At 41.2% G+C, this 27,185-nt stretch overlaps 1 protein-coding gene across 5 annotated transcripts in view; it reads right to left on the bottom strand.

Annotated features, from left to right (window-relative positions):
* The window catches only part of DGKH (diacylglycerol kinase eta), a 213,284-nt gene that overhangs the window by 90,420 nt on the left and 95,679 nt on the right, over window positions 1–27,185 (bottom strand). For all 5 annotated transcript variants that reach the window (XM_079778514.1, XM_079778512.1, XM_079778516.1 and 2 more), the window contains exons 3-4: window positions 25,933–26,043; window positions 22,870–22,950 (exon numbers count right to left, since the gene is read on the bottom strand). In XM_079778514.1, the coding sequence (XP_079634640.1) occupies window positions 22,870–22,950; window positions 25,933–26,043 (192 nt within the window). The remainder of the gene's footprint in view (window positions 1–22,869; window positions 22,951–25,932; window positions 26,044–27,185) is intronic.

The following is a 27,185-nucleotide window of genomic DNA, read 5'->3' as shown; positions in this document are numbered from 1 at the left end:
CACACTCTATACAAATCAACTCTGAACATACGAGGGTGGGACACAGCTACCAGTTTTTGTTTTGTTTGTTTTTTAACTCCTAAGTGACTCCAGAATGTAGCCAAGTTTGATAGCCTGTGCTCTAAAGGTATTTTATTGTTCCCCATAACACTGTTAGAACTTGAGAAATGAGGGAAGTTTCTGCAGAAGTGAATTACAGAGAATTGCTAATCTGCAAATTCCCAGTTGGAAACCGCTAATGTAAGAGCGGTGATTCAGAGCCTAAACTCTGAAGTCTGACGACCTACACTGAATGCCCACGGCATCCTTTCTCATCTGTGTGCCTGTGGACCCGCTTCCTGGTCTCTCTGAGCTTCCGCCTCACATCTGCTCACATCTGCTCGGTGGGGATACAGAAGTCACTCACCACTTTGCAGCGCAGTGCAAATTAGTGAGACAACTCAACTAAAGAATTCAGCAGCACCTGTTACAAAGCCAAAGCTCAGTAAATGTGAGCACCACAATTCCTCGTAGCACTGACAAATTAAGTACAGGGGTTGGCAAAAGTAGGTTTATAGTTGTGAGTATGCGAAACAGAGTTTATTCTTGTGTTACTTATTGATTACTGTGTTATTTGTATTACAACTATGAACCTACTTTTGCCCACCACTGTATATGTTTATAGATTTCTTCTGTAATGAACATATATTTTTGTGTGAGTGTGGTCCAGACAAAAGTAACATAGCTTAAGTCAGAAATGGAGGCATTTTGCCAAAAAAATAGTCACTGACTAGCAAACCACCAAAACGGGAATAATGATAACGACCTCTTTCTTAGAAGATATTAGGAAAATATCAACAAACAAAGTAGGGAAAAAAATGTTCCCTGTAATTGCAGGGCGTCTAAGCTTACCAACACAGGAATTTAACATGGTAAAAGGTTTACCAAGTTAAGAGCATCAGATTCCAGATTCCAGATAAATGGTTTCTCATTTTAACTCAGATTTTTTATTCTGCAATGAAGGAAACTGCAACCTTGGTTGTAATTTTAAATGTCCAACAACTTTTCTGTTAGGCAATTCTTCTTTCTAAGCTCAAGTTCTTTACCACAAACTGATCACATCAGCCCTACTGCAGTAATTGCTGTTATACCTTTAGTGATTAATCCTGAAATGCCATGAATGATATAAAAATTAATATGCAGTGAGCAGCTTTTTCTTGGAAAGCAGGACAGAGAGTTTAGTTGTGCTATAACAAATTTTCATTGTCTATATTTATGGTAACTTAGGGGATATAACGACCTTTGTTAAAAGCTGAATCAGATATAATTATATGTCTCTGTCTCTTTAATACTAGGTGTGCTATGGCTGCAGTTGCCAACTGCTCTGTCTTAATATAACTCTCCCATTCTTCCTCATAAAACCTATATCCAACCCTTAAATTATGTATGTTGCTTTTTGTCATTCTTCCTTTATGGAATGAAATAAATCACTTTGACAACTTATGTGAGAAACTACAATGTAGCCATGCATTTTAAGAGACTATTTTGAGAGCAGAGATAAAAGCACATGTCAAAGGGTAAACTGGACCTCTGCCTCCAAGAAAATAGGTTCAACTGTGTGCTGCACGTGAATCAAGATAAGTTTTTTTCCCAAAACATACCCAACCATGCTCCATACCACTTTGTGAATCAAAATCTCACTGGGAGGAAGGCGTGGATTATTTCAGATGCCATCTGTAGTTTGGCAAACTACACAGGGGACGCTGATGCACGCCCCCCAACTCCCACCCCCCACCCCCCCGTTTATCAACTATGAAGGGAAGAAGCATCCAACTTTCCCATTAGTAAAGGCAGGATCTCTTCTAACTAGTGTAAAGAAGGTGCTCTAATCTTTATGGCTCCCTATCTCCATTTTCAGCCCCCTTCTGCTCTCAAATTCCCAGTGTTCTCACCTGCCTGTAACAGTATTCCTTTGTGTTGAACCAATCTGAATTCACCTACCACCTACCAGCACCCCACATGATATAATAAGGTCCCAAAATTATTATCTCTGATTTTTGTTTTGTTTTGTTTGGCCATTCCTTTTGAACCCTGAAGTGCAATGTTATAAAACAACAAAACTAAAATCCATCATATTAGACAGGTACTTAGCTCACAGTACACACAGTTTAAACCTATTCTCTTCATATCCTGTGGGCCCTGGAGGCATCTGAGTTCACAAGTCCTATATAGACTCTCTGACTCCTACACTTTCCGGGGTCAATACTCCCCTATTTTAATATCCAGTTGCCTCAAGTTCCATGTGTTTTCTAAGATCACAACTACTGATCTAAAAAATAATTTTTCCCCCGAGGTGTTAACAGACAATAAAGATTTAATGCATAATTTCTCCCAAAGGTGCTTGAATTTTAACAGAAGACTAAGAAAACGCAATGCCACAACAAGTATGTATTTCTGGCACCAAAATCAAAGAAAATGGCACAGGTATTTTCAACATAGTATAATTTAAATGTGTTTTTTAAAATATGTTTTTATTGATTTTAGACGGGGGGGGGGGGAGAGAGAGAGAGAGAGAGAGAGAAACATTGATAGGCTGCCTCCTGAATTCCCCCTAGTGGGGATCGAGCCCACAACCCAGGCATGTGCCCTGACAGGGAATTGAACGGTGACCTCTTGGTGCACCAATGATGCTCAACCAACTGAGCCACACTGGCTAGGGTTAAACATAGTATCATTTAAATCAACAACATCATAAACATACATTTTATTGCTGTAAACATTGTGTAATCATTAAGTGGTCACGAAAAAAGAGTAGTTCCATAAAATCCTGAAACACAAATTTCACAATTATCTAAAATGATGCAGAAAAGCTTATAAAGATGTAATGGACTAATGATAAAGACTTAGGGTGACAGGTAATTCACACACATGCAAGAACCTCATTACGAAGCTACATGTTAAATTTACAAAGAATTTCTGCTTTGAAGGCAGCGCACTATGTAAATAGGATCTTAAATCATTTCTGCTTGGTAGTATTTCCTTTTGGAATGATCTAAAAATCTCCTCAGATGTCTGTTTAGAACCATAATTAGATTTATATACAAACACAAGAGGATCTTTGAAAATCATTCCACAAGTTTGGTTTTGGCTGACTGATCATCCTTCTAACTGATGAGTCATTTTAGCTGAGTAACAACTTACTGATCTTAGTGGGCATTCCCATAATGTAGACTAGGAAGTATCAAACATCCCCACAGGCTCTCAAAATACAGTGGGAGGCCTCGGTCATGAGCACGAGGAAGTCTACTCCAGTGCTGCTTATTTCCCTATCTATGGAAAAGTTATATATCTTTTGCATATTATTTTATTTCCAAAACAAAAATCAAGTAATCACCTATATGTTGACATAAATAATTGATTGAGAATTGTGTCGCATAGATATGAAACATTACTCACTTATGACAAGATCCTACAAAACAGTGCAAGTACTGAAAAAATTTCTAATGGAAACTTTTTGTAAATATGTAACAATTATTCTGAGAAATCAATGAATTATAGAAAGAAAAAAAGACCTCTTGATGAGAGCAGATCTTTTCCAACAGTATGCCTATCATCTTATCTACAGGAATACTTGACTACAAACTTATGGCAAAAAAGCAATATATTCTTGATTCTCCAGTCATAGCTTTAAATTAAGCATGAAGTTAATTTTATTATAACATACTGAAGAGAAAAAATAAATGTAGAAGCTAAAGGAGTCATCCATAATTAGTTCATACACTTCTTATATGAGAAGTTAACAAAAAAGTAACAGCATGTTATAACAAGTTAACAAAAAAGACTATTTCTTCACTGTAAAATTAAATTGAGTAACTATGGTCAACTCAGTAAATGTTTCGTCCTTCAAAGCTTCTGGATACCCGGGCTGTGTTTGAGAAGAAAGGTAGAAATGAGGCAGAGTTAAAATTAGACAACCATATTTTTAGGGGTGCATATTGAAGGATGTGGGGTCAGGTAAAAAGATTGGAAAGATTTGCTTTAAAACACTTAAGATAAAATAGGGAGAAGAGAGAATAGATGAGGCAAGTGTGGTAACATCCAGAAAACAGTAGGAGCCGGGCATGAGGAAGTAGAGGTTCATGACAGTTATCCTGAGTTTGGATATATTTGAAATTTTCCATAATCAAATAAAAAAGTACTCAAGCATTGTGAACCCCAAGCAAAGTTCTTCAAGGATCTAAAAAGGTGAGGAACCTGTGTCTTAGACTCATATGCATATGGATCCTATTCAACCCTTGGCCCTGAACTCAGCTTGCAGACCTGAGTCTCTGACCTCTTTACCCCCACCCCCATCAAATTCAAATTAAATGAGCAATGTGGTTCCCTTGCTCAAGTAATCTAAAATGCCCACAGAAACTAATGACTTAAGACTTCTGATCACTGGAGGAGATGGGGTGGGAGAAATAGCTGAAGAGAACTATGCAAATCTTACTTCCATAATTCTTGAGCTTCAATGATTCTACTTAAGATCTGGTCAGCAAATCACAAAACCTCTTTGGCAAAGGAATCATGACTTCAGAACAATGTAATTTTCCTTGTTAACTTGATTTCCCTGTATAACCTGATGTTGAATTTTTTATTGCCTTAAAGTATCAAATAAAATATGAAATCTGGTACCTGCTTCCATAAAACACCCCAAGGATTTTAGAGCGATTAGTACCAATGTTTTCGTTACATACATACATAGTATTTCCAAAGAATCTCACATTCCAAAAAGCAAATTTTCCTTTATTTAAATTAAAAAATGCAAAATAATCTAAAATCACTATTTTATTGAATATCATCTGATAAAATAGCATTATTAAATATAAATACTAATAAAGGAGTTTATTGTTTATTAACACAAAATAAAGACATATAAGATAGCAGAAGCCAAATTACACATTATGTAATTTATAGATTCTTAGAATCCATAAAAAATGTAAAAGAAAGCAGTCTACTTAACATCTTCTTGTGACTATCTTGTCTTAACACTTTGCTTCAGAGCAATAGTCCTAATTGTCATTTCCCAGAAGCCTTCAATTGAGCAGTGCCAAAGGTAGAAAGACAGTGAAACATGGAGGTAGAGACAATCCCTCTCTGCATGTTGTGCCCCTTTGCCCTGTTCTCCCTGGAAACGTGGCAAAGGCCTCAGAAAACTACCAAGAAAAGCTTTCAGTGTTAGTTGTTGGGATAGTCTATCATCTCTCTATATATAAAGAGCCAGGGTCCATAACGTCCAAAATGACTGAAGGGACAACCGAACACCAGGCTGCATGCACAGCAGGCTCGGATGGGCAGGGAATGGCAAGCGGGCTGAACTGTTGACCTCTCGGAGAGAGAGGTGGGGCTGATCAGCAGCTGCCCAGGCTGCTGGCGAGGCCAGGAGAGAGGAGCAGGGTCTGATCTGCTGATCAGCCCTGCCTCTCTAATCAGGCCCAGAGATAGGCCCGGAGATGCTGACTGGCATAGAAACCGACCAATCAGAACCAAATCTGGGTGAACTGGGAGGAGCCAATGGCTGCCTAGGAGGTGGAGCTTTTGACGCTGACTGGCATAGAAACTGTCCAATCAGAACCTAATCTGAGTGAACTGCGAAGGCAGAACCTAAGGTGGGTGCTGAGGAGGGGTTTTAAGGGCAACAGCTGTTGGTGTAAGGTGTAAGAAAGCGGTTCAATTTTTTAATGACCGGTTTGGCAGTATAGTGCATATGGTTGGCTATCAGTCCAGATATAACGATTATGTATTTCTGTCTGCCAAGAGCATCTCCTCCTGCTGAAAAAGGCCTTTCCCCCCATTTAAGCAATCCTCTCCTATTTAATCTATCTATACTAATAAAAGGGTAATACGCTAATTAGACCGGGTCGACCGGCCCTCTTCCGGACGTCCGACTTCCTTCCGGACAAAGCCATGGCGGTGGGGGCTGAGGCAGAGGCAGTTAGGGGTGATCAGGCCAGCAGGGGAGGGCAGTTGGGGGCAATTAGGCAGGTAGGCAGAGGCAGTTAGGGGCGATCAGGCAGGCAGGCAGAGAGGTTAGGGGCAATCAGGAAGGCAGGCAGAGGGGTTAGGAGCAATCAGGCAAGCAGGCAGAGGCAGTTAGGGGCGATCAGGCAGGCAGGCAGGTGAGCGGTTAGGAGCCAGCGGTCCCAGATTGCGAGAGGGATGTCCGACTGCTGGCAGTCAGACATCTCCCAAGGGGTCCCAGATTGGAGAGGGTGCAGGCTGGGCTGAGGGACACCCCCCTCCCCGAGCACGAATTTCATGCACCAGGCCACCAATTTATATATATAAATTACATATATAATAATAAATCACTGTTTCTTTGATGATGAATAAAGTTTGGACACAAGTCTATTAAAAACATTAAAGTCTCTTAATACAGTATTAAACATCTCTTATAATTCATACACACTATAGTCACTAATGTTTAGTTAATCCTCATTGTATTGCTTTCCTATTGCTGCTGTAACAAATTATTCTCTTACAGTTGGGATGGTGAGAAGTTAAAAATCAAGGTGTCAGGAGGGCTGTGTTCCTTCTGGAGGTTTTAGGGAAGAGTCCATTTCCTTGCTTTTCCAGCTTCTAGACATCCCTTGTATTTCTTGGCTAAAGCCGCTTCCTTGCACCACTCCAACCTTCCACAGTCACACCTTCGCTGACTAATTCCTCTTGCCTCCCTCTTATAGGGAACCCTGTGATTACACTGGGCCCACTCCAGAGATTCTAGGATAATTTCATCTCCAGATCCTTAACATAATCACAGCTACCAACTCCCTTTTGCCATATAAAGTCACATTCACGAGACAGGAAGATGGCGGCCAGCAGGACAGCAGTGAGGGAGAGAGTGTAAATGAGTGAGGGAGCAAAAGGGGAGTGTGGGGACATGAGTGGTGTGTGTGTGTGTGTGTGTGTGTGTGTGTGTGTGTGTGTGTGTGAGTGAGGGATAGTTAGACCCTGCAGGATGTTCAGGGGCTGGCACCCGAGCTCTCCTAGATGGAGAGCTCCTGCTACCACTGAAATCACTCCCAGGGTGGCCGGCTGGACAGAAACCATGACATCTTGAAGGGGAGAGGTGCTGTGACTAGGAGCCCAGCCTCACCACCACCCAGACTGGCCTCAGATGCCACCCTGGACCCTACAGGCACTCCAGCCAAAGACCTGCTACTTTAGCTGCAGACCCAGGACTCCAGAACTCCAGCCTCCCCAGACGCAAGTTCCCGGAACGTGAGCCCCCCTTTCCACTGGCCCACTGCGTCACTCCCTCATTGGTGAGTCTCGAACTGCACCCCTGTCCGCCAAGCCTGTGGTGTTACCCCAGTCATGCACTTCCAGCAGGTGAGCCTCTGACTGTGCTCCCCCGCCCGCCAAGCCCACAGCATGGGCCCCAGGCCCTCTCACCCCACCAGCAAGCCTCGGACTTTGCTCCCTGCCCACCAAGCACATGGCATGGGCCCCAGGCCCAGCATGTCCCACCAGCGAGCCTGGGACTGCACTCTCTGCCCACCAAGACCGTGGCGTTGCCACAGACCTGCGCATCCCGCAGGCGAGCTTCTGACTGCGCTCCCCGCCGCCAAGCCTGGGGTGTCAGCCCTGATCCTGCACATCCAGCCAGCAAGCCACAGACCAGTGATAGCAAGAATGGGGAGACAAAGGAACAACCCCCAAAGGAAAGAAAGGAGACATCGGCAGAAAAGGAACTAAAGGAAACAGAGGAATGCAGTATGTCAGAAAAAGAATTCAGAGCAAGGGTATACAGTTCATAAAATGGATGGATGAGAAAATCAGCATCTTCTGTAAGAATCAAGAGGAAATAAAAATGATATAGCTACAACAAAAAACATAATGGAAGTTTTCAACAGTAGACTAGAAGAAGCAGAGGACTGAATTAGTGAGTTAGAAGATAGGGCAGAAAAACACACCCAATCTAAACAGCAATTGGCAAAAAAAAAAAAAAAAGAAAAAGAAAAAAGAAAGAAAGCAGGAGGAGAGCCTAAGGGAGCTTTGGGACAACATGAAACGAAGTAACATACATATAACAGGGGTGCCAGAAGGACAAGAAGAGGAGCAAGGATTAGAAAATGTATTTGAAGAAATAATGACAGAAAACTTCCCTGATTTGGGGAAGAAAAAGTAACACAAGCACAGTGAGTTCCAAGCAAGATGAATGCAAAAAGACCCACACCAAGACATGTTGTAATTACAATGGCAAATGTTAATGAGAAAGAAAAAATCTTAAGGATTGCAAGAGAGAGAGACAGAAAGTTACCTAGAAGGGAACTCTCATTAGACTATCAAATGATTTCTCAACAGAAACACATCAGGCCAGAAGGAAATGGAATGAAGTATACAAAGCATTGCAAAGCAAGGGACTGAATCCAATAATACTCTATCCAGAAAGGCTATCATTCAAAATTGAAGAGGAAATCAGGAGCTTCACAGACAAAAAAAGGCTAAGGGACTTGATCAATACCAAGCCAGCAATGCAAGAAATGCTAAAGGGATCGTTGTAAAAAGAAGAAATAGAAAGGCAAGTAGGAACACAGGCAGAAAGAATAAAAATGGCTACAAACAAGTACCTATTAATAATAACCCTAAATGTAAATGGGTTAAATGTTCCAATCAAAAGACATTGAGTGGCTGAATGGATAAGAAAGCATGACCCATACATATGCTGTCTACAAGAGACCCACCTCAGAACAAGGGACACACAGAGACTGAAAGTGAAGGGATGGAAAAATATCTTTCAGGCAACAAGAAAATAATATTTTCTGTAAAAAATTTTAAAACAATTAAGCTATAACTTTAATTAGCTATAGAATAATAGCTGTGACTATATCTTAGTACTAAAAATAGACATGTTTCATGAAAATCGGTAAAAAAAAAATCTAAAAATAACTGATCAGCACTCTATGACCAGTTAACATTTAGACTGACAATATAAAGCAAGCATATTTCACAACTACCAAAGATAAATAAAAGAATTCAAAACTGAAAGGCAGGCTGCACAAATGAGCTGCATAACAATATTGTTCACATAATGTTTGCAAACGGACATCATCCTAGATGAACAGGCGGAAAACGCTGCATGTGCTGCGTTTTCTCCCCTTGAAAGTCATCAGGGCTACTGCACAGCTACGGTCTCAATCCTGTACATACTTGCACATTCTTTAAAGATAAACGAGGAAGGGAATACAAAGGTGCTGTAAAATTAATAATAGGCCCTAGCTGGTTTGGCTCAGTGGATAACATGTCGACCTGCGGATTGAAAGGTCCCAGGTTGGATTCCTGGTCAAGGGCACACGCCCGGGTTGCTGGCTCAATCCCCAATAGGGGGTGTGCTGGAGTCAGCTGATCAACGATTCTCTCTCATCATTGATGCTTCTATCTCTCTCTCCCTCTCCCTTCCTCTCTGAAATCAATAAAAATATATATATTTTAAATTAATAATAGTAATAACAATAATGATGATTAAGTTTACTAATTTAGACAACTCTGCAAACCAGGCACCTTTAGATAACAACATATTGACAAGATATGTAATCACATATAGCATTGTATTTGAAGCATTACATTGTACATGGGAAACAGGTTTTTTAGTATTAATTGTAATAACAAGGATCACAGTGATTTCAGAAATTAACTATGCAGGCTGCCACATACACTTCCACTGTAAATTAGCCGTATTAGTTAATGGACACATTTAAAAATTTACTATTCACTTAGTAGTTTCAGACTGTACCAGAGATGGGAACAATGCATTAGCCTCATTCCCCTGGCACAAGCTCTATTGTTTTCTAACAGTAAATTGCTTTGTATGTAATTTCAAAACAAAATAATTATCTTGTTTGTACCAATCACCACAAAACCAAAACATTTCTGAAACCTAATTTTTCCATTACACCATAATCATACTTAGGGAACAAAGAAGATATTTGAATATGCTGAAACTTTTAAAGAGCCATGAAAATGATAATAAAAAAGTACTTTAGGCCATTTAATAGTTTTTAAAGCATCTCTCTCAATCGCCTGCAGACATCACCAGGACGTCTTACCATCATTTCAAATTCATAGTGTCCAATTCACAATGTCTTTATTGCACTCCCCACAAACCTACCTTTTTTTTCTCATTTTCTTCCCTTAATTAAAGGCATCATTTATACCAATCCTCCCAATTTCAACAACTCTGTTAGTTCCTCCTCTCCCTCTCCCTTCCCTTTGGCCACAGCTCTCTCTCTTCCCTACAATCTCTCCCATCTACCCCACCCCCCTCCACCTTGTCATGGTTCCTTAGACCCGTGGTCGGCAAACTGCGGCTCACGAGCCACATGTGGCTCTTTGGCCCCTTGAGTGTGGCTCTTCCACAAAATACCACGGCCTGGGTGAGTCTATTTTGAAGAAGTGGCGTTAGAAGAAGTTTAACTTAAAAAAATTTGGCTCTGAAAAGAAATTTCAATCGTTGTACTGTTGATATTTGGCTCTGTTGACTAATGAGTTTGCCGACCACTGCCTTAGACACTGCAGCAGTGTCTAAGTTGGGGAAATCTACCGCGCTTGTCAAATGCATCTGATAGGAAGCTATCAGAGCTCCTACAAAGCATTTCAATATTTTCTGAATAGGTAATACATATTTGTGATACAAAATCCAAAATGTATTTAGAATGAAAAGTACGTCACCCTCCTAAGCCTGCCCTTAGCTACTGAGTTCCCTTCCTGAGGCAAATAAGTATTTGTTAGCTTCTTTTTATTAAAAATATTTACTGTTGGAATATTACATATGTCCCTTTCTTCCCCATTGACCCTTTCTAGCCCATACCCTCCCCTCCACCCCAGGATTATTTGTCAGCATCTGTGTATTTCCCCAGATATCTGTCTCTCTCTGTGTATGTAAGAAATGTGTTATTTTTAGATTTAAACAAACACATGCACACCACTCCACAGCTGGCTTTTCCCACTGAATAAAATTTGGAGTTCACTGCATGTTGCTATATACGGAGCTGACTTATCCTTTTTCACGATTGTGTAACATTCCATCAGGTGCCATATTTAATAATTCATTTCAACCAGTGCCTACCTTCTATATTTGGGTTGTTTCCAATCTTTTGTTATTACAATGTGCAATAAAGATCCTTATACATGTATCTTCGCACATATAAACAGTACATTTTACTAGCTCTGCAAATTCTGGATGATGTGGGCAGTGAAGTCGTTGATGAATCTAACGATGTGAAAGAACTTTCTTTACAAGTCTATCCTGTAAATTGTGTATCTTGACCATATTCTGTTAAACCTCAGGTTAAAATTTTTTAGAAGTTTCTCAACAATCATTTTGAGGATGGTTAAATCAGTCCTTGCTGGTGGGCATACTCCTACATATCCTGAAAAGAAATGCAATCTAAAACATATTCCCATGAACACTTTCCTCATACACACACACACACACACACACACACACACACACCCGCTTAATTCTTACGAAGGTGCTCAAAGGGACAGGGTTTGGCTGCTCTATCCTGACAGCTTTTCTCACATTATGAGCCTAACAATTAGGGCAGCTGTAGTAATATTGTTGAGCAATACTAGTATGTAAAATTAATTATTGTTAGTATCCTTTATTGATGTTAATTCTGAAAATGAAAAGGGTGAAGGTTTGTGCAGAAATTAGATCTCAGAGGCCAAACACATACACAACACATAAAATACTGTCCCTCTTCCCGCTCGAAGATTAGCGGCAGGCCTATGTGACCACGAGACTTCTGGTTACCACCCAGCAGCTTTCCACTGTCTGATGTTCATACCAGATAGTGTTGCGCTAAATTATAACAAAGCACTAATGAAGTGTGTGAAAGCAACCCATTTGCAGAGACAAGAAATCCCACCAGCTGATCCAGACAGACCGTGTCACTAGGCCACGCCTGGTGTCTAAACCCACGGAAGACATCACTGAACCTCGTTGGAAGGGGTCTAAGGAAGTTCTGATGCCAAGGCCACACAGCCACATCTTTCACTCTGAGAGGTCAGCTCTGATTAGCAGCTTCTTACTACTAATCTGTTTTTCTCCAAGGTTTAAAGGCCTTGTGTTCCATTACCAATGGGTGCAGCTTACAAAAGGCCTCTGAAAGTATCCTAAGAGAGCTACCCAGCCCTTCATAAACCTGGTCAGCTGGCACAACGTGAGTGCCAGGGCTGTCCAAAGCCTTTAGATCTGCTCAGCAAGTCCCGTGACAATGAACAAAACAAAACAAAACAAAACAAAAAAAAGAAAATACCTTCAACTGGATAGCACTCAACCTCCGTTATCCGTAAAACAATCTTGCCTCTGATATCACTTGTCTGTTGCTGATTAGATTGCAGTATGTCTGCCATAACCACAAACCTACCTTCACCTTTATGTACTAAGATTTGGTCTTGGTAAAGTTTAAACTGGGTCCAGAGACCATAGAAATGTTTAAGGCAGAAACCACTGAACTGAAAATCTCCTTTTAAACCACTTTCTCACCTGAGACTTGTCAAATGGAGAAGGTGATCAGCGCTGTACCCCATCTTTTCCATGAGAGATCAGCCTCATGCCCACCACAAGAACCGACGCTGTGGCAAGCACGGGCTCTAATCATTGCAAGCTGGTACACTGTTCTACATAAACTTGCTTCTGACTTGGGAGGTAACGAGGATTCGTGAGGAATGGCCAGATTGAACAACATCATACTAAAAATGTTGGCTACTGCTGTACTAATAATCACAGGGGCCTGAAAATTCCAAAATGCTATGCATTCTCATGGAAATAGCACAGGCTTTAAATGTTAATTATGCTACGTGTTAACTACGTACATTTACAAAATTATGTTCTCTAAACCTTACTTCTTCATCTGTTGAAGAGAAGGAAGAATAATTACTTCATGGTCTTAATGAGATAATGAAGTGAGATATAAATTTATTGTGGGTGGTAGGACAGACCAAAAAGGTTTTAAAAAATAATCATTTCTTCTTCTCATTTATAGTACAAACAACTTAAAATTTATTGTAGAATAAATAGGTTTTCCTTCGTACTGTTTTCATATTTTATTAACATTTTCAAGGCAAACAATCATTTTGATTTTTTTAAAATAAGAGGTTAATGTTTTAGATTGTCCACGAAGCCCAAATCTGAGAGATGTAATGATGTGCTCAGCATTTCACAGCATTTCATACTGGATGGTAGGCCTGATCCTGGAGTCATCAGTAGCACCAGGTGAGATGGGCAAGGTGCCCATTTTTGAGTGCACATCACTTGGACTTTATCAGGGTGGCTCAAGATGCCAGCAACTTGCATTATTCATGAAGCACAGGACTGCAAATATCTCTGAGACTTTCTAGACAGTGTGCGCAACATGGTTCTCCTCTACTCCAAACTACTTAAAGGGGCACCAAAGAGTCTGGCTTTCTGAAAAACTTGGAACATCAGACTTCTTAGAAAACAAGACTCCACCAAGTACAGAACTTGCCAGTGCAGAACTCCCAAGACACTTATACGCTCCAGCGTTCTGGTGCTCCAATCAGATGGCCATAGCCTAAGAGGCCCTCTTTGGCGGATTCACAGATCTTTATGGTGTGGTTTTTGTTTTTTTTAATATTTAATGCCAGTAGTTTATTTTCCCATATAGACCCCTATTCTAGGTACCTCCAATGAGACAGAATATCATCTTTTACAGGCTTTGAGGCTTCATTCTGTACCACAAATGGGTATCAGAAGTCGGAGCTCATCTAAAAATGTGTGGGACTGCAGAACCTTCAACTAAGCACTTCAGCCATGTAAAGACCACAGTGAAATCCGAGTAAATCCGATAGCCCTTCTTCAAAAAGGGCACTGTGGAGCAGTTAGGCTGACGACGAGGGAATGGGCCTTCCGTGGCAGCCCACACAGCTTGGAAGCCTCTAAATAGCTGAGTCTTTAGTGGTCCTGGGGCTGCTAGTTCAAACTTTGAGCAATCCCTGCAAGTGTTCATGCAAAATTTCTCAGGAGAGAAGATGAGATCTAGAAGTTCAAGTTCATATAGGTACAACTGCCGTCTCTGGGATCATGGTGACAGTGACTGCCTCAGCTCAAGGCCCTCTAGTTGGAGCTAAGAAAGGCCTAGTAATACACGGAGCACATGAGTGAAATTCAGATTTATAATTAGCCCCAAGAACAGAGGCTGTGCAGCCTGTGGCCATTCTTTGGGAGCTACAGTGCAGAGGGACACTGTGAAGGTCACTCCTCCATGACACAAGGTTAAGACGGGCCAGACTGTACATCTGGATGGCCATCCACAAGCGGCTAAGGCTAAAGTCCTCCTAGGGAATCAGTTTCAAAAACTACTGGCATCTAAAGTCAGGGACAATTCTACACAGTCATCATATTTTAGCCTCAGAAACACTGGCCTAGGGGGCAGGTTGGATGAAGCCGTCTCAGAGGACTTTGTGGAATGATGAATTATTTGGGTCTTAAGCTCTAGGAGGGTATGTAATCCCCTCTCTTTCCTATAACCTGCAATGAGACAGTTTCCAATCCCCATTGGGAGGCAATTCCTTATTTTTCTGTATCCCAATAATCCTATTCCAGGGCCACATATTTCAAAGACAGGGACCTATCCACAAAGGCTTTAAAATTTTTTAAAACTCAGCGGCCAGTTTGTTTTATTTGCCACTGCATATCTAGAATCTAGCACAATGACTGCTACATATAGCAAGCTCTCAGTAAATATTTGCTGAATGAATGAATGAATGAATGAATGAATATCTAAGGGCAGTCCCAGCGGGAGGATGAGGCAGCGAGTGGGCTGCTGAGCAATAGCTTGCAGGAAACAAAAAATACGAGAGGCAGAGGTTGAAGGCTACTGACCAGAACTACATTCTCCCTGAGCCATAGATCTTCAGCAAGACCAGGACAGGCAAGGGGAGCGTGCTGATGCCAAGCACAGCAACCTAACATGGTACCTTGCCTGGACCTCCAGGGACACAGTTCTCTAGATGATAAACCCTCCTCCCAAACTAGTGATAGTGTCTATTCACACCATGACAGACCTTCTGATGAAACTGGCCTGTGTGCTGGGACTCCCAGGTCTGATTATGTAAACAAGCCCAGGCTCCCGGAGCTCCAGGGTTGCCTGAATACTTAGGGACATGCTCACTGGTTCTTGGCTACCTCAGAACGTCCATTTGAAAGATTTATGGAAGGTGACTGGTGACGGTAGAGACGAAAGCACAGTTCTTCCACCTGTACCTTATGTCCACACCAAGGCTAGCTAAAAAAGGGCCAATGGTTTTCTTTCTTTTTTTATTGATTAAGGAATTACATATGTGTCCTTATCCCCCAATTGCCCCCCTACCCTACCTCCCGTTCATGCGCTCACACCCCTGGTGTCTGTGTCCATTGGTTGTGCTTATATGCAAGCATACAAGTCCTTTGGTTTTTACCTACTAGGATTTTGGTCTGAGAAATTTCATAATAGATTCAAGAGGTATTTCTCTGGGTTTTACTGTTGGAAAAGATGATATGTCACTAAATGTACATAAAGATAAATATAATACATTCATCGAAACAATAAGATATTTCATTTCTAAAATGGATGTCTATGTTATAGAAAAAAGAATACAAATTTCAAACAACATAAATTATTAGCTTTCTTAGTATAAAGCCATCTAAACCATATATGTCAATTTTAAAAGGCAAAAAAGCCACTCAAATTGCATTAATGTGGTGTCATTTTAAAGTGCTATAAAATATTTTAACCAACCTAGATGTAAAAAATATTAGTTTTTCCACTATTAGGCATCTAATAGTTATGTGGATCACTGAAATGATTACAATTGGCAAGAATCATATTTATGAGACTTACTTTTGATATAAAAACAGTCTGGGTCATGATATAAAGATTGCAATGAGAAGACAAGTATTTACAGATATATTACAACCCGATATCATAGGAGGAGAGGTAGAAAACTGATCTCTAAGCTAACACTTGAAATGAAATTTTTCTCTCAAAGAAAAGCTAGAGTTGACAAAATAGCATTCATTCATTTATTCATTCAACAAGACACATTATTCCTTCATTTATTCAACAACTAGTTATTGTCTTTCCCCTCAGTGCCAGGCCCTGTGTTAGCCTGGGGGATTAAGTGGTGAAGAAGACAATTTCTGTGCCTGCAAGGAAATTCTGCTCTCCGCCATGCCCCATCACGCCCTCCCACATAGGCACACCACGCAAAGACCTCCCCAGAAGCATACTGAAAGGACGGTCACTTGGCTTTGCTGTATGCTATATTGAGACAGTGTGTTTACAGGGTCCACCACAGTGGCCAGAAATCTCTAAATCCACTCCTCCTTGCCCACTCCCAATAAAACCCCAAGAGCTGAGAGCCCCAAATTCTGGACTAGCTATGCACTGTGCACAGCTATTAGCCATCCAACCTGCAGAAATTCATTTCAGCATTCACAACCTGAATTTGCTGTGAGAACTTTCTTCCTGAAGGCCCATGTCCGTTCACAGGGAATGAGATGACTAGAGAGTTCTAACACTGGGCGAGCCATTACCTCACAAGGGACCTGTTCTATCACATGGCTCAAGTTAAGAGTTCTCTTTTGCCTAGAGCTGAAATTGACCCTCTGTGAATTCAAACACAGTCTATGTCCTACACACTGCAGTCGAACAAAACCTGTCTACTGCCCTTTTACATGATATTCCCTCAAATATTAAAAAGACATGGCATGGGACATAAGGAAGGCCAAGAGATATATGAAAACTTGTTCAGTCACTAATCATCCTAGAGATGCAAGTCAAAATGACAATGCGGTACCATCTCACACCTGTCAGATTGGTTATCATCAACAAATCAACAAACAACAAATGCTGGCGAGGATGCGGAGAAATAGGAATCCTCGTGCACTGCTGGTGGGAATGCAGACTGGTGCAGGCACTGTGGAGAACAGTATAGAGTTTCCTCAAAAAACTAAAAATGGAACTCCCATCTGACCCATTGATCCCACTTCTAGGAATATATCCCAAGAAACTAGAAACACCAATCAGAAAGGATATATGCACCCTTATGTTCATAGTAGCACAACTTATCATAGCTAAGATTTGGAAACAGCCTAAGTGCCCATCAGCAGATGAGTGGCTTAAAAAACTGTGGTACATCTACACAATGGGATAATACGCTGCTGTAAAAAGGAAGGAACGCCTACTATTTGCAACAGCATGGATGGACCTGGAGAGCATTATGCTAAGCGAAATAAGTCAGTCAGAGAAAGATAAATATCACATGATCTCACTCATTTGTGGAATATAATGAATAACATAAACTGATGAACAAAAACAGATCCAGAGACAGAGAAGCATCGATCAGATGCTCAAAACTCAGAGGGAAGGTAGGGGAGAGTGGGGGTTAGGGGGAGAGATCAACCAAAGGACTTGTATGCATGCATATAAGCATAACCAATAGACACAGACACCAGGGGGGTGAGGTCAAGAATGGGGGGAGGGCAATGGGATGATAAGGACACATATGTAATACCTTAATCAATAAAGAAAAAAATTATTGATAAATTCAAAATAGAGGTAATGTATAAACATGTAAGATTTTAAAAAACACACAAATAAATTACCTTTGTATTTCTAATTAAAAAAAAATGCTACTTTCTTTACAAACTTCCCTAAGAAGTTTTAACAATGTTAGTATAATTTCTTTGAAATAAAGACTTATTTGTTTAAGGCTTAGCCTAAGCTTCATTAAAATTTAAAGAAAACAGTCGAGCCATTTGAACAGCATGCCTTAGAAGCTGAACATACAGCATGTGATTGTGGTGACTTTCAAGTAATTAAGAACTTCTTCTTTAGCAAGTAACTCTTACCTAAGAAGGAATGATTGTAACTTATTTATCACAGAATGGTTGCTTTTCCCAATAACACTTATTAATATGAGTTAAAGTGTAAATAAATGTTCACTACACCTCTGAAAGGTAGACGGATGAAATATTTTCTCAAGATAAAGTTCAGCCGCATTCTCCTTGAAAATTCCCAAACTTCTAGGAGCTTATAACATATTGTCAACAGAACACTGCATGACAGGAAGGAACCCAGGATGGAACATCAGGAGGGCACCAGTGTGGCCAAAGAGAAATCAATTCTGTTCTGCAGTCTAATACAAGAACACATTCACGTACAGCACAGAGGTGTGTTAAAGGTAAAAATGTTAAGTGAAAATAAAATTGAAAACCATGCAAATATCAATAAAATAAAACAGAAAATGAACAAAAAAATTAAGAATGTAGTATATATTTCACATCATAGAAAATGCCATGGCAGAAATTAAATTACAAATAAATTAATGATGATCATTAACTTAAAAGTTTAAAAAATGTCAATAAGACTGCCCAGGATTGTCCTTTTCCATTCCCTATCACATCACTGTCTCCTACTATCACAGAAAATGTTTTCAATGTTGTTGTCATGGTTGTTGCCTATTGCAGAAAACACTTACAAAATCACAAACTCAAACCTTGGTCAAAATTAGCCCTATTTAATGTAAATATACGTGTGTGTGTGTGTGTGTGTGTGTGTGTGTGTCTGTATGTGTGTGTGTGTGTGTGTGTCTATATATATATTAAAAGCCCAGCGACCGAATGGCAGAATGACCAGAACAACCAGTCGACCAGTCGCTATGATGCACACTGACCACCAGGGGAAGACGCTCAACACAGGAGCTGCCCCCCGGTGGTCTGTGATGCTCCCACAGTGGGAGCGCCGCTCACTGACCAGGATGAGTGGCACTCCCACAACAGGAGCAGCTGCTCAGAGGGCGGGTCCACAGCCGCTCAGCTGACCAGGATGAGTGGCGCTCCCACAGCAGGCCGATCCCGCAGGCCATGCTCCCCACCAGTGCATGAATCCGTGCACCGGGCCTCTAGTATATATTTCAACATTGTGAGACTTGGAACAGAGAAACCCAACTATGCTGTGACCCACAAAAACTGTGACATAGCCCTGGTTGGGTGGCTCAGTTAGTTGGAGCATTGTCCTCTACACTAAAAGGTTCGATTCCTAGTCAGGGCACATACCTAGGTTGCAGGTTCAATCCCCAGCTGGAGAGGTAACCGATTGATGTTTTGCTCTTACATCAATGCTTCTCTCCCCCTCACACCCCCCCCTCCTTTCTTAAAAAAAAAAAAAAATCAATAAAAACATATCCTCAGTGAGGATTTAAAAAAAGCACACAAAACGATGAGATAATAAACCGGTAGTGTGTTTAGCCATAAAGTTTATGGTAATTGACACAGAGCAACAGAAAACTAATATAATATCTGGGGTGATTTAGACAACCAAAACAAAAAACAAAGTTATGGACTCCAAGGATGGGAGCACTGGACTGTGCAAGAAAGGAAAAGTAATGATTGTGTAGGTAGGTTTTCACCATGTCGGCAAATCCTTTGACATGACTCTCATGTGTGTAATGTCCCCTCCCTGAAGCTCAGCCAGCCTTGGCGACTCGCTCATAGCCTATTGAATGCAGCAGAAATGATGCTGAGTGACTTCCTCGGTTAACTCATTTCTGTCCGGCTCCCTACAACACTCACTCTAGAACCCACTTTACTAGAGAGTTTGGCACTAGGTTTTCAGGGAAAGCACAGCTTTTCCACGTTCCATTTACTAATTACAGATTTTCCCTTGTAAATATATCATCCTTAGGGACTTCAAGGAGAGGAGAAGTGGCTGCAGGGAAGCAGAACTTGGCCATCCCTAGATTCCCCAGCCATCACACCACCAAACTCCACCATTAACCTCTGACGTGAACCAGCCAAAATAGCAGCCTCAATAGCAGTCACTGTAATCCAGAGTAAGGTGGAATATTTAAGTATTCAAAGATAGGGAGGACTGTCAATTACTTATGGAAATCATATCTCTTGTTTCTTTTTATGCCCTGGAAAGTTCTTCCAAATTGATTTGCTGTAAAATCTAAGCAATCTACCTAACATTTTAGTCTCCACATTTCTAATCCAAACAAACTTCAGAAATAATATTTGATTAAGTGAAGAAATTTCTTGAAAATATTTTAATGAAAAGTCTTCTCATGTCTAAAATAAACGTTCATTTTATTAATTAAATCAACAAATACTTATGGATAGTGATATGTGGTAAAAATATCTGACACAGTCCCTGGCCTCAAGGAGGTTATAATAAAAATAGTAAGTATTTAACTCAACATAAGGCAGCATATAATAAGCTCTACCAGAAAGGTACAATAGGAGAGACTGCAATGCAGCTGGAGGTCCAAGAAAGAACTCAGATTTGAATAACCTCTCCCAAACCCAAGCTTCTCAGTTCCCTTAACCTTTATCTACTCCAATACCCTACACCTGAAGTTATTCCATCCTTCACATCTTAAATGCTGGAACCTTCTTTCAGACTAAACTCTACCTCCCTATTGGGAGGAAACCTTTACCTCCCCCTCCCCCATGAGTCTTCATAGACGGGAGACGCCCCACAGGAGGCAAGTGGTTAATCTGACTGGCTGATCACCCTACCCCACAATCACTTGGGAGGAAAGAAGAATAAACAACATGTTGGCCGTAGGTCTCCAAACAATTTATCAGAATTTCTGTAATTTATCAGAATCTCTGGAACCTGTTCGGCCATTTGTGTTCCCTTAACATTTGTGTTTCATTCTCAAAATCTGAGAACTCAGAAGGGGCAGATGGATGAGTTATTAATCCCCCAAATATCCAACAATCCCTTTCTCTTTCTGTTCAACATTCCCTAAAACCATCAACCCTGGATCAATTTAGCTGGTCTCTAGCCCCATCTTAAAGAAAATGCCATAGGCCTAAGAATTAAGAACATTACTAAACTTGATCTCCAATCTTTGGTAGACACTATGACACCACTTACTACCTAGGATATCTTCCACAGGAACCTATTCCGTTTCAATTCTCATTTCTATAGAAGCTACTCCAAACTCTACTAAACTCTTACTCATGGCAGGCTACCTTGTCTTCAATTTCACTAAGAAAATAGTCATATTGGGATCGAAATATATGAACTTCCTGCCCATACCTATTTCCATAAAACTTTCTGTCTCCTGTCTGATGCTAACCTCTTACCCTGTGAGGGTTCCTTTGCTCTCCGCTTACTCAGCAATCATCTCCATCAGTTATTCACTCTCTCTCCTGAAGCTTCAACTTTTGATTCTAACAACTCTTTCCTCTCTTCATTCAGATACGCTCAAAACCCATTTTAAAAACAAAGCAAAAGAACAACAAAACCAAAACTCTCTCTTTGAGCCTGACCATTCTTCTAGCTCTCCTTGCTCTCCTTTAAGAGCCCAGTTTTTAGGAAATGTAACCTACCCTGGCTCCCTCTGCCTTTCCACGCTGCATTCTCGGGGCAGCCTGATGCATGCCAGATTCCACAAAACTATTCACATCAATGTGACCAAGTGACCTCCGAGCTAACAAATTCAACAAGCAATTTTCATTTCTTCTTTGACTTGACCTCTCAACCGTATTTGATGTTTAGCAACTTCCGTCTTGAAACGCTCTTCCACTGGCTTTTTATAACATCACTGCCTCCTGATGCTCCTTCTAGACTTCAGAATGCTCTCTCTCAGTCTTTATTGGTCAAACCTTAAATTTTAACATTTTTCCCAGGATTCTATTCTTGGCTTTCCTCTTCTCAAACTAAACTCTCCCTAGGGAGGGGGGAGGAGGAGGGGGAAGGCCTATTTACACCATGCGTTATCCCACATACCCATAAATCAATAAGACGAAATCTGAACTCATGTGCTTCCTTCCCCACCCCCAGCCCTACCAATGCTTACCTCCATCATGGCCCTGCTTGGTACTTACTTACCTGTCTGTCCTCCCTGCCCTGGCCTGCCTGGGGGATGGACACACACTGCTGTCGGCAGTGGTGGCTCCCTAGAGCGGGGATTGGGAGTGTGAGTGAGGATGACTACATAACGAGAGCAATGCATCTTAGAGGAACTAAAAGGAACCCCAGATGAACTTCACTGAACTATACTGTATCTTAAAGGGAAATGATATGTATGTATTTATTTATTTATCCATCCGTCCATCTCTGAAGCTCTTGTGCTTATTAGCACAAGAGCCTGCACATAGTACTCAATGCAGGGTACTCAATTCCTTTCTTTGAATCAAAAAAGTAGAATAAGAATGGGATATCTGAGATAGGATTTGAAGAACTGATAGAATTTCAACAGGTACAGATGGAGGAGGAATCCTGTAAGTCAGAGGGAATAAGAAAAGCATAGGCACAGACAAAAATGCTGGACGGGCAGGGTGTATGAAGTCAAATATTACCACCAACACAAGATACTGAGGCACGATTTTATAAGACTTTAAAATGGAGCTGGAGATGCAGCTTGGCAGGCGATGGCAAGCCAGTGAAGTGTTTTAAACAATGGGATTTGTGATTAGAAAGGAAAAGAATTAAATGGACAGAGGACACCTCTTAAATAGCTACCAAATGAATTACCTAAGTGAGAAGAAATGAAGGCCTGAACTAGAGTAAAAGCAGAAGAAAAGGGGAACATATTATTTTTGAGATTGAAGGTGAAAACCAAAATTTTTGAATATTTAAGAACGATTACATTAGTTGAAGCATTAAATTTAAAGAAGGTGGAAAATTTAAATCACTAACATTACAAGCATGAATGGTGTTGGGTGTTAGAGTATTCAATGTACTTAATCAAGCTTATTGTGTTAGCAAAGAGCTCCAACAGCATAGGTTGACATACAGTTGGTAATTGAAAAGGGCATTCTTTATATGTTAGGAAAGGTCATTTATAATTTCGGAGTAGGGAGTTAGCAAAATATAATCATACCGTGAAACTGTTGTTAGCATTTTTTGTGCTTGCTTCAGCTACACTGGCATCTGAGAGGTCAACTTCATCAAATATCAGAGACTGTTAATGAAAAAGAACACAAACATATTAAATGAAAACCGAACTCAATGCTCCTCAGTAAGTCTTTTACTATCAGGTCATGACCATGAGGCTATGTCAGAAATTAGGAATAGAAAATAAAGAAAAATTTAAGTCAGTAATACTTTGTGAGTAAAGTCACAAAGTACAACTAACACATAAATCCCAAACTGAAAACGACTTCAAAGAACTTCAGGACACTGTTTTGATGCAAAATGCTCTGTGCTCTCTGGAAGCATAATTCATGGGGAATCTACTAAATGCCACACACACACACACACACACACACACACACACGGCACTATCTTTAAACCTTGTAAGAACTTTGCCAGGAAGGCAGAGGCAACGTTGTTCCTAAATTTGCTAAGGGAGAAAGAAAAAACTAGTCTTGCCTCAGATCATGGTGAGTTACTGAACTTTCTGAATCTTACATTCCTCATTTATAAATGTGTTCAAATGAGATGAGAATGTGCTCTGCAAACATAAGATGATGTTTCTTTTATACTCTTAAAAGTGGTTTTAAGAAAAAAAGTGTCAATGGTAAAAACGCCATAGAAACGAAATCTTTAAAAATGTACAATTTAGCCCTGGACGGATGTCTCAATTGGCTAGAGTGTCATCCAGTACATCAAAAAAGGTTGGGGATGTGATCTCCAGTCAGGGAGCATATGGGAGGCAACCAATCAATGTTTTTCTCTCACACCGATGTTATTCCCCCCCAACCCCTTCTAAAATCAATAAAAACATATCTTCAGGTGAGCATTTTTAAAAATATATACAATTTAGAAATTCAGAAATTCTAATAAATAAATGTACTCTTCCCACTTAGTCATTTGGTCATTGTTCACACTCCTCATTGTTCTTCCAGCAAGGCAGTACGACAATGCTTCTCTGCAAGTGCAGAAAAGGGGGGGGGGGAGGGGGTCCCTTCTCTGATGGCTTCCACCCCCCCCCCAAGATCTCCAGGGGGTTATGCTTCAATCCAACCAATATGACTACAACACTTGTTCCCTGACTGAAAAGAATTTATAACCTAGCACAGGCGATAAAATAGACACAACTAATTTTAATGTAAGATAGACTATTAGAATGGAAGAGATGAGATACTGCGAAATGCTCTGGAAGATCACAGATGACTTCTCCAACAAAGAACACTAAAACTCTTTCTCTTGTGACAAATGAAATAAAGGCTATTTGAGGGGGATCTTAAAGATAACAGGGAATTTTGTCAAGTGGAGACAGAGGGAAGGTCACTGGAGATGGGAGACCAAGAGCAAGGCTGAGACTGGCTGGTCAGTGCCGCTGAGAGACATAGGTGAAGTCAGGATGGAGCCAGACCAGAAACAAGCCTACACATAACAACTTTTAAAACAAGACTGTTTTATGTGGTTATTATTTCTACAGCTGCATAAACTAAGATTTAGGTTTTGTTTGTTGATTTGTTTTTACTTCCTGGTATGTAATACTACTAATTACATCAGGAACTTAAGTTCTTTAATATGGAAATAATAACTGAATTGGCAAAGTAATAAGAAATCTTAATGTTTATTTTTTAAAGAATCCTAAAATATCAGATCTAAATGGAAACAATCATTACAATTTTTTTTTGTTCAAAACTACATCACTCTTACTTTATTCAACTGTTATATAAAATCTAGAGGCCCGGTGCATGAAAATTCATGAACTGGAGGGGGTGTCCCTCAGCCCGGCCTGCCCCCTCTCACAGTCTGGGAGCCCTCAGGGGTGGGAGGTGACCCAGCAATCAGGGGAAGGCGACACCATCACACCACTGCCAGCAGTGCAAGCCTCAGCCAACCCTGGTTACTTGCACCTCGGGTAGCCCTGGGTGGCTGGGCAGCAGACATCCGAGGCTTGCCTGTGCCTTGGGCTGGCCCTGGGTGGCTGCGGGGCTGAGGAGACTGGGGGACTCTGGAGGCAGGCGCGCGGGGCAGGCCCGGCCGTGCCATGCGCCTACCACCCCAGCGGGGCTAAGGGGACTGGGCGCCGCCATCTTTGAGGGCATATTCCCTCCTTATTGGCTGTGGGTGCCGCCATCTTTGTGAGGGCATGACGGTCAATAAGCATATTCCCCTCTTTATTAGATAGGATTATTTAAAGTCTTACTTTTATTTCACTATGATTTTTATTTTTAAAGATTTTTAAATATATTTTTTATTGATTTCAGAAAGGAAGGGAGAGGTAGAAACATCAATGATGAGAGAAAATCACTGACCAGCTGCCTCCTGCACACCGCTGGGGACCGAGCCCACAACCCCGGCAAATGCCCTGACCAGGAATCAAACTGCGTCTTCCTGGTTCATAGGTTGATGCTCAACCAGAGCTACACCAGCCTGGCCACGATTTTTATTCCTAACCTCCAGCATAATGAGTGATTATTTTGTGTGCCAGGCACTATGTAAGCACTCATGTCTATTATGTCATTTAGCCGCCTCTCACGATCACATGTGTCCACAGCACTGCACTGGAATATGTTGGAACTGGGATAGGTACTCTGATTTGTCACAAGTGTAGCAATGCTCTCACTCACGGTCAGGAAAATATTTATAATGTAAAAAAAATAGCAAGAAAGGGGAGAAAATACAAAATCCTGAGTTTATTCTACCTAATAAGGTTACATTTAATATTTTATTTAATTGGAAGGAAAAAAGACTGGAGGAAGAAAATGGAAGGAAGAAATGAAGGAGGGAGAGAGGAAGCAGGAAGGTAGGGAGGAAAGGAAACTACACTAAAACCTTCCTATTCCATTCTCCTTATGGTACACGCCATGAAACTGACTCAAATGGGCTCCCTTGGGATTTGGTCCAAGATAGGTCACATTTATACTGAATTCATATAAGAGCAGAAAGGCTATAGTGAGCCCCAAGACAAAAACAGTTTAGAGAACCAAAATTTTAAATCCATCCACAATCTCAGGTGCTTGCAACTAGTATTCTCTCAAATTACCTTTGAGTCCTTTGCATAATAAAGTGTACGGCCTCGAAGCTTGAAGTATCGCTTTTTCCACCTTTGGAAAGAACTGGTTTGCTTCAACAGTTGTCCCTCTTTAATACTGGTCTGGGGAGAAGGAAAAGCACAATGACATGATTAAAATGAAATCCAAAACCAAATAAAACTCACAATTAATGACACACTGTCATTAATATTTTAAATATTGCTTTCCATGTCCCACAAATTTCGGAGGAGAATATTTTCTTCTCCTTTTTGTTCGACCAAGGGAGCACATGGGCAAAGTCCCAAAGAGCAACGGTAACTGGCCCCGTTCCCTGACCTCCAAGTAGGCACAAACAGTCTGAAAGGCACAAGCACACAAACTAATCCTCACAACACAGTGGGATGCACACGATGACTTGCATGTAGTCAGTATTTAATAAATGGTGAAAAGGGTAGAGAAATGGAATAATGTAATGATTTTAAAAGGCATGGGCTTTGCATCCCTGACTATTTTTAAAACTGAAAATTTGTACTTCTTTCACCTTTTTCACCCCTTCCATCTGGCAGTGATCATGAACACAGTCAATAATCTATATATATAAAAGCCTAATGTGCAAAGTGTCCCCTAGGGAGTTTGACCGATCGGGAGATGGATCGCTTGCTATGATGTGTGCTGACCAACAGGGGCCAGTGAGGAATGAAGAAGGCCCTGGCCGGCAGCCGGCAGCCGCTAGGGACCCTACCCATGCATGAATTTTGTGCACTAGGCCTCTAGTATTATAATAACTACATATGGTATCAGATGAATACTAGACCTATTAGGGTGATCACTTTATAAGTTATATAAATCTCTAGTCACTATGTTGTACACCTGAAACTAAGGTAATATTGTATGTCAACTATAATCTAATCTAATAAAAGGTTAATATGCAAATTAACCATCACTCTGTGACAAAGGTGGTGGCGTCCATAGTATCCTGCACCCTGGCCGCGGAGGGAGGGAGGGCTGCGGACACAACGCGGGGCTGCCGGGCTGGTAGCGTGCTCCGAGCCACTGCCGCGCGGCTCGGGATATGCCCCCAGCCCAGTGCACACAACGCGGGGCTGCTGGGTGCCCCCGGCGGCCGCCGCGTGGCTCGGGGCAAGCCCTCAGCCCAGTGGACACAACGCAGGGGGTCCTCTGCGCGTGAGCTGCAGAGGAAACACCTTCTCTTTTCTTACACCTTTTCTGACCGCTCATTGGCTAAGCTCCCTGTACACCGCCA

The sequence above is a fragment of the Cnephaeus nilssonii genome (assembly GCF_951640355.1).
Source record: "Cnephaeus nilssonii genome assembly, chromosome: 8".
NCBI lineage: Eukaryota > Metazoa > Chordata > Mammalia > Chiroptera > Vespertilionidae > Cnephaeus > Cnephaeus nilssonii.
Note: the sequence above shows the minus strand (reverse complement) of the source record. Positions and strands in the feature narration are given on the sequence as shown.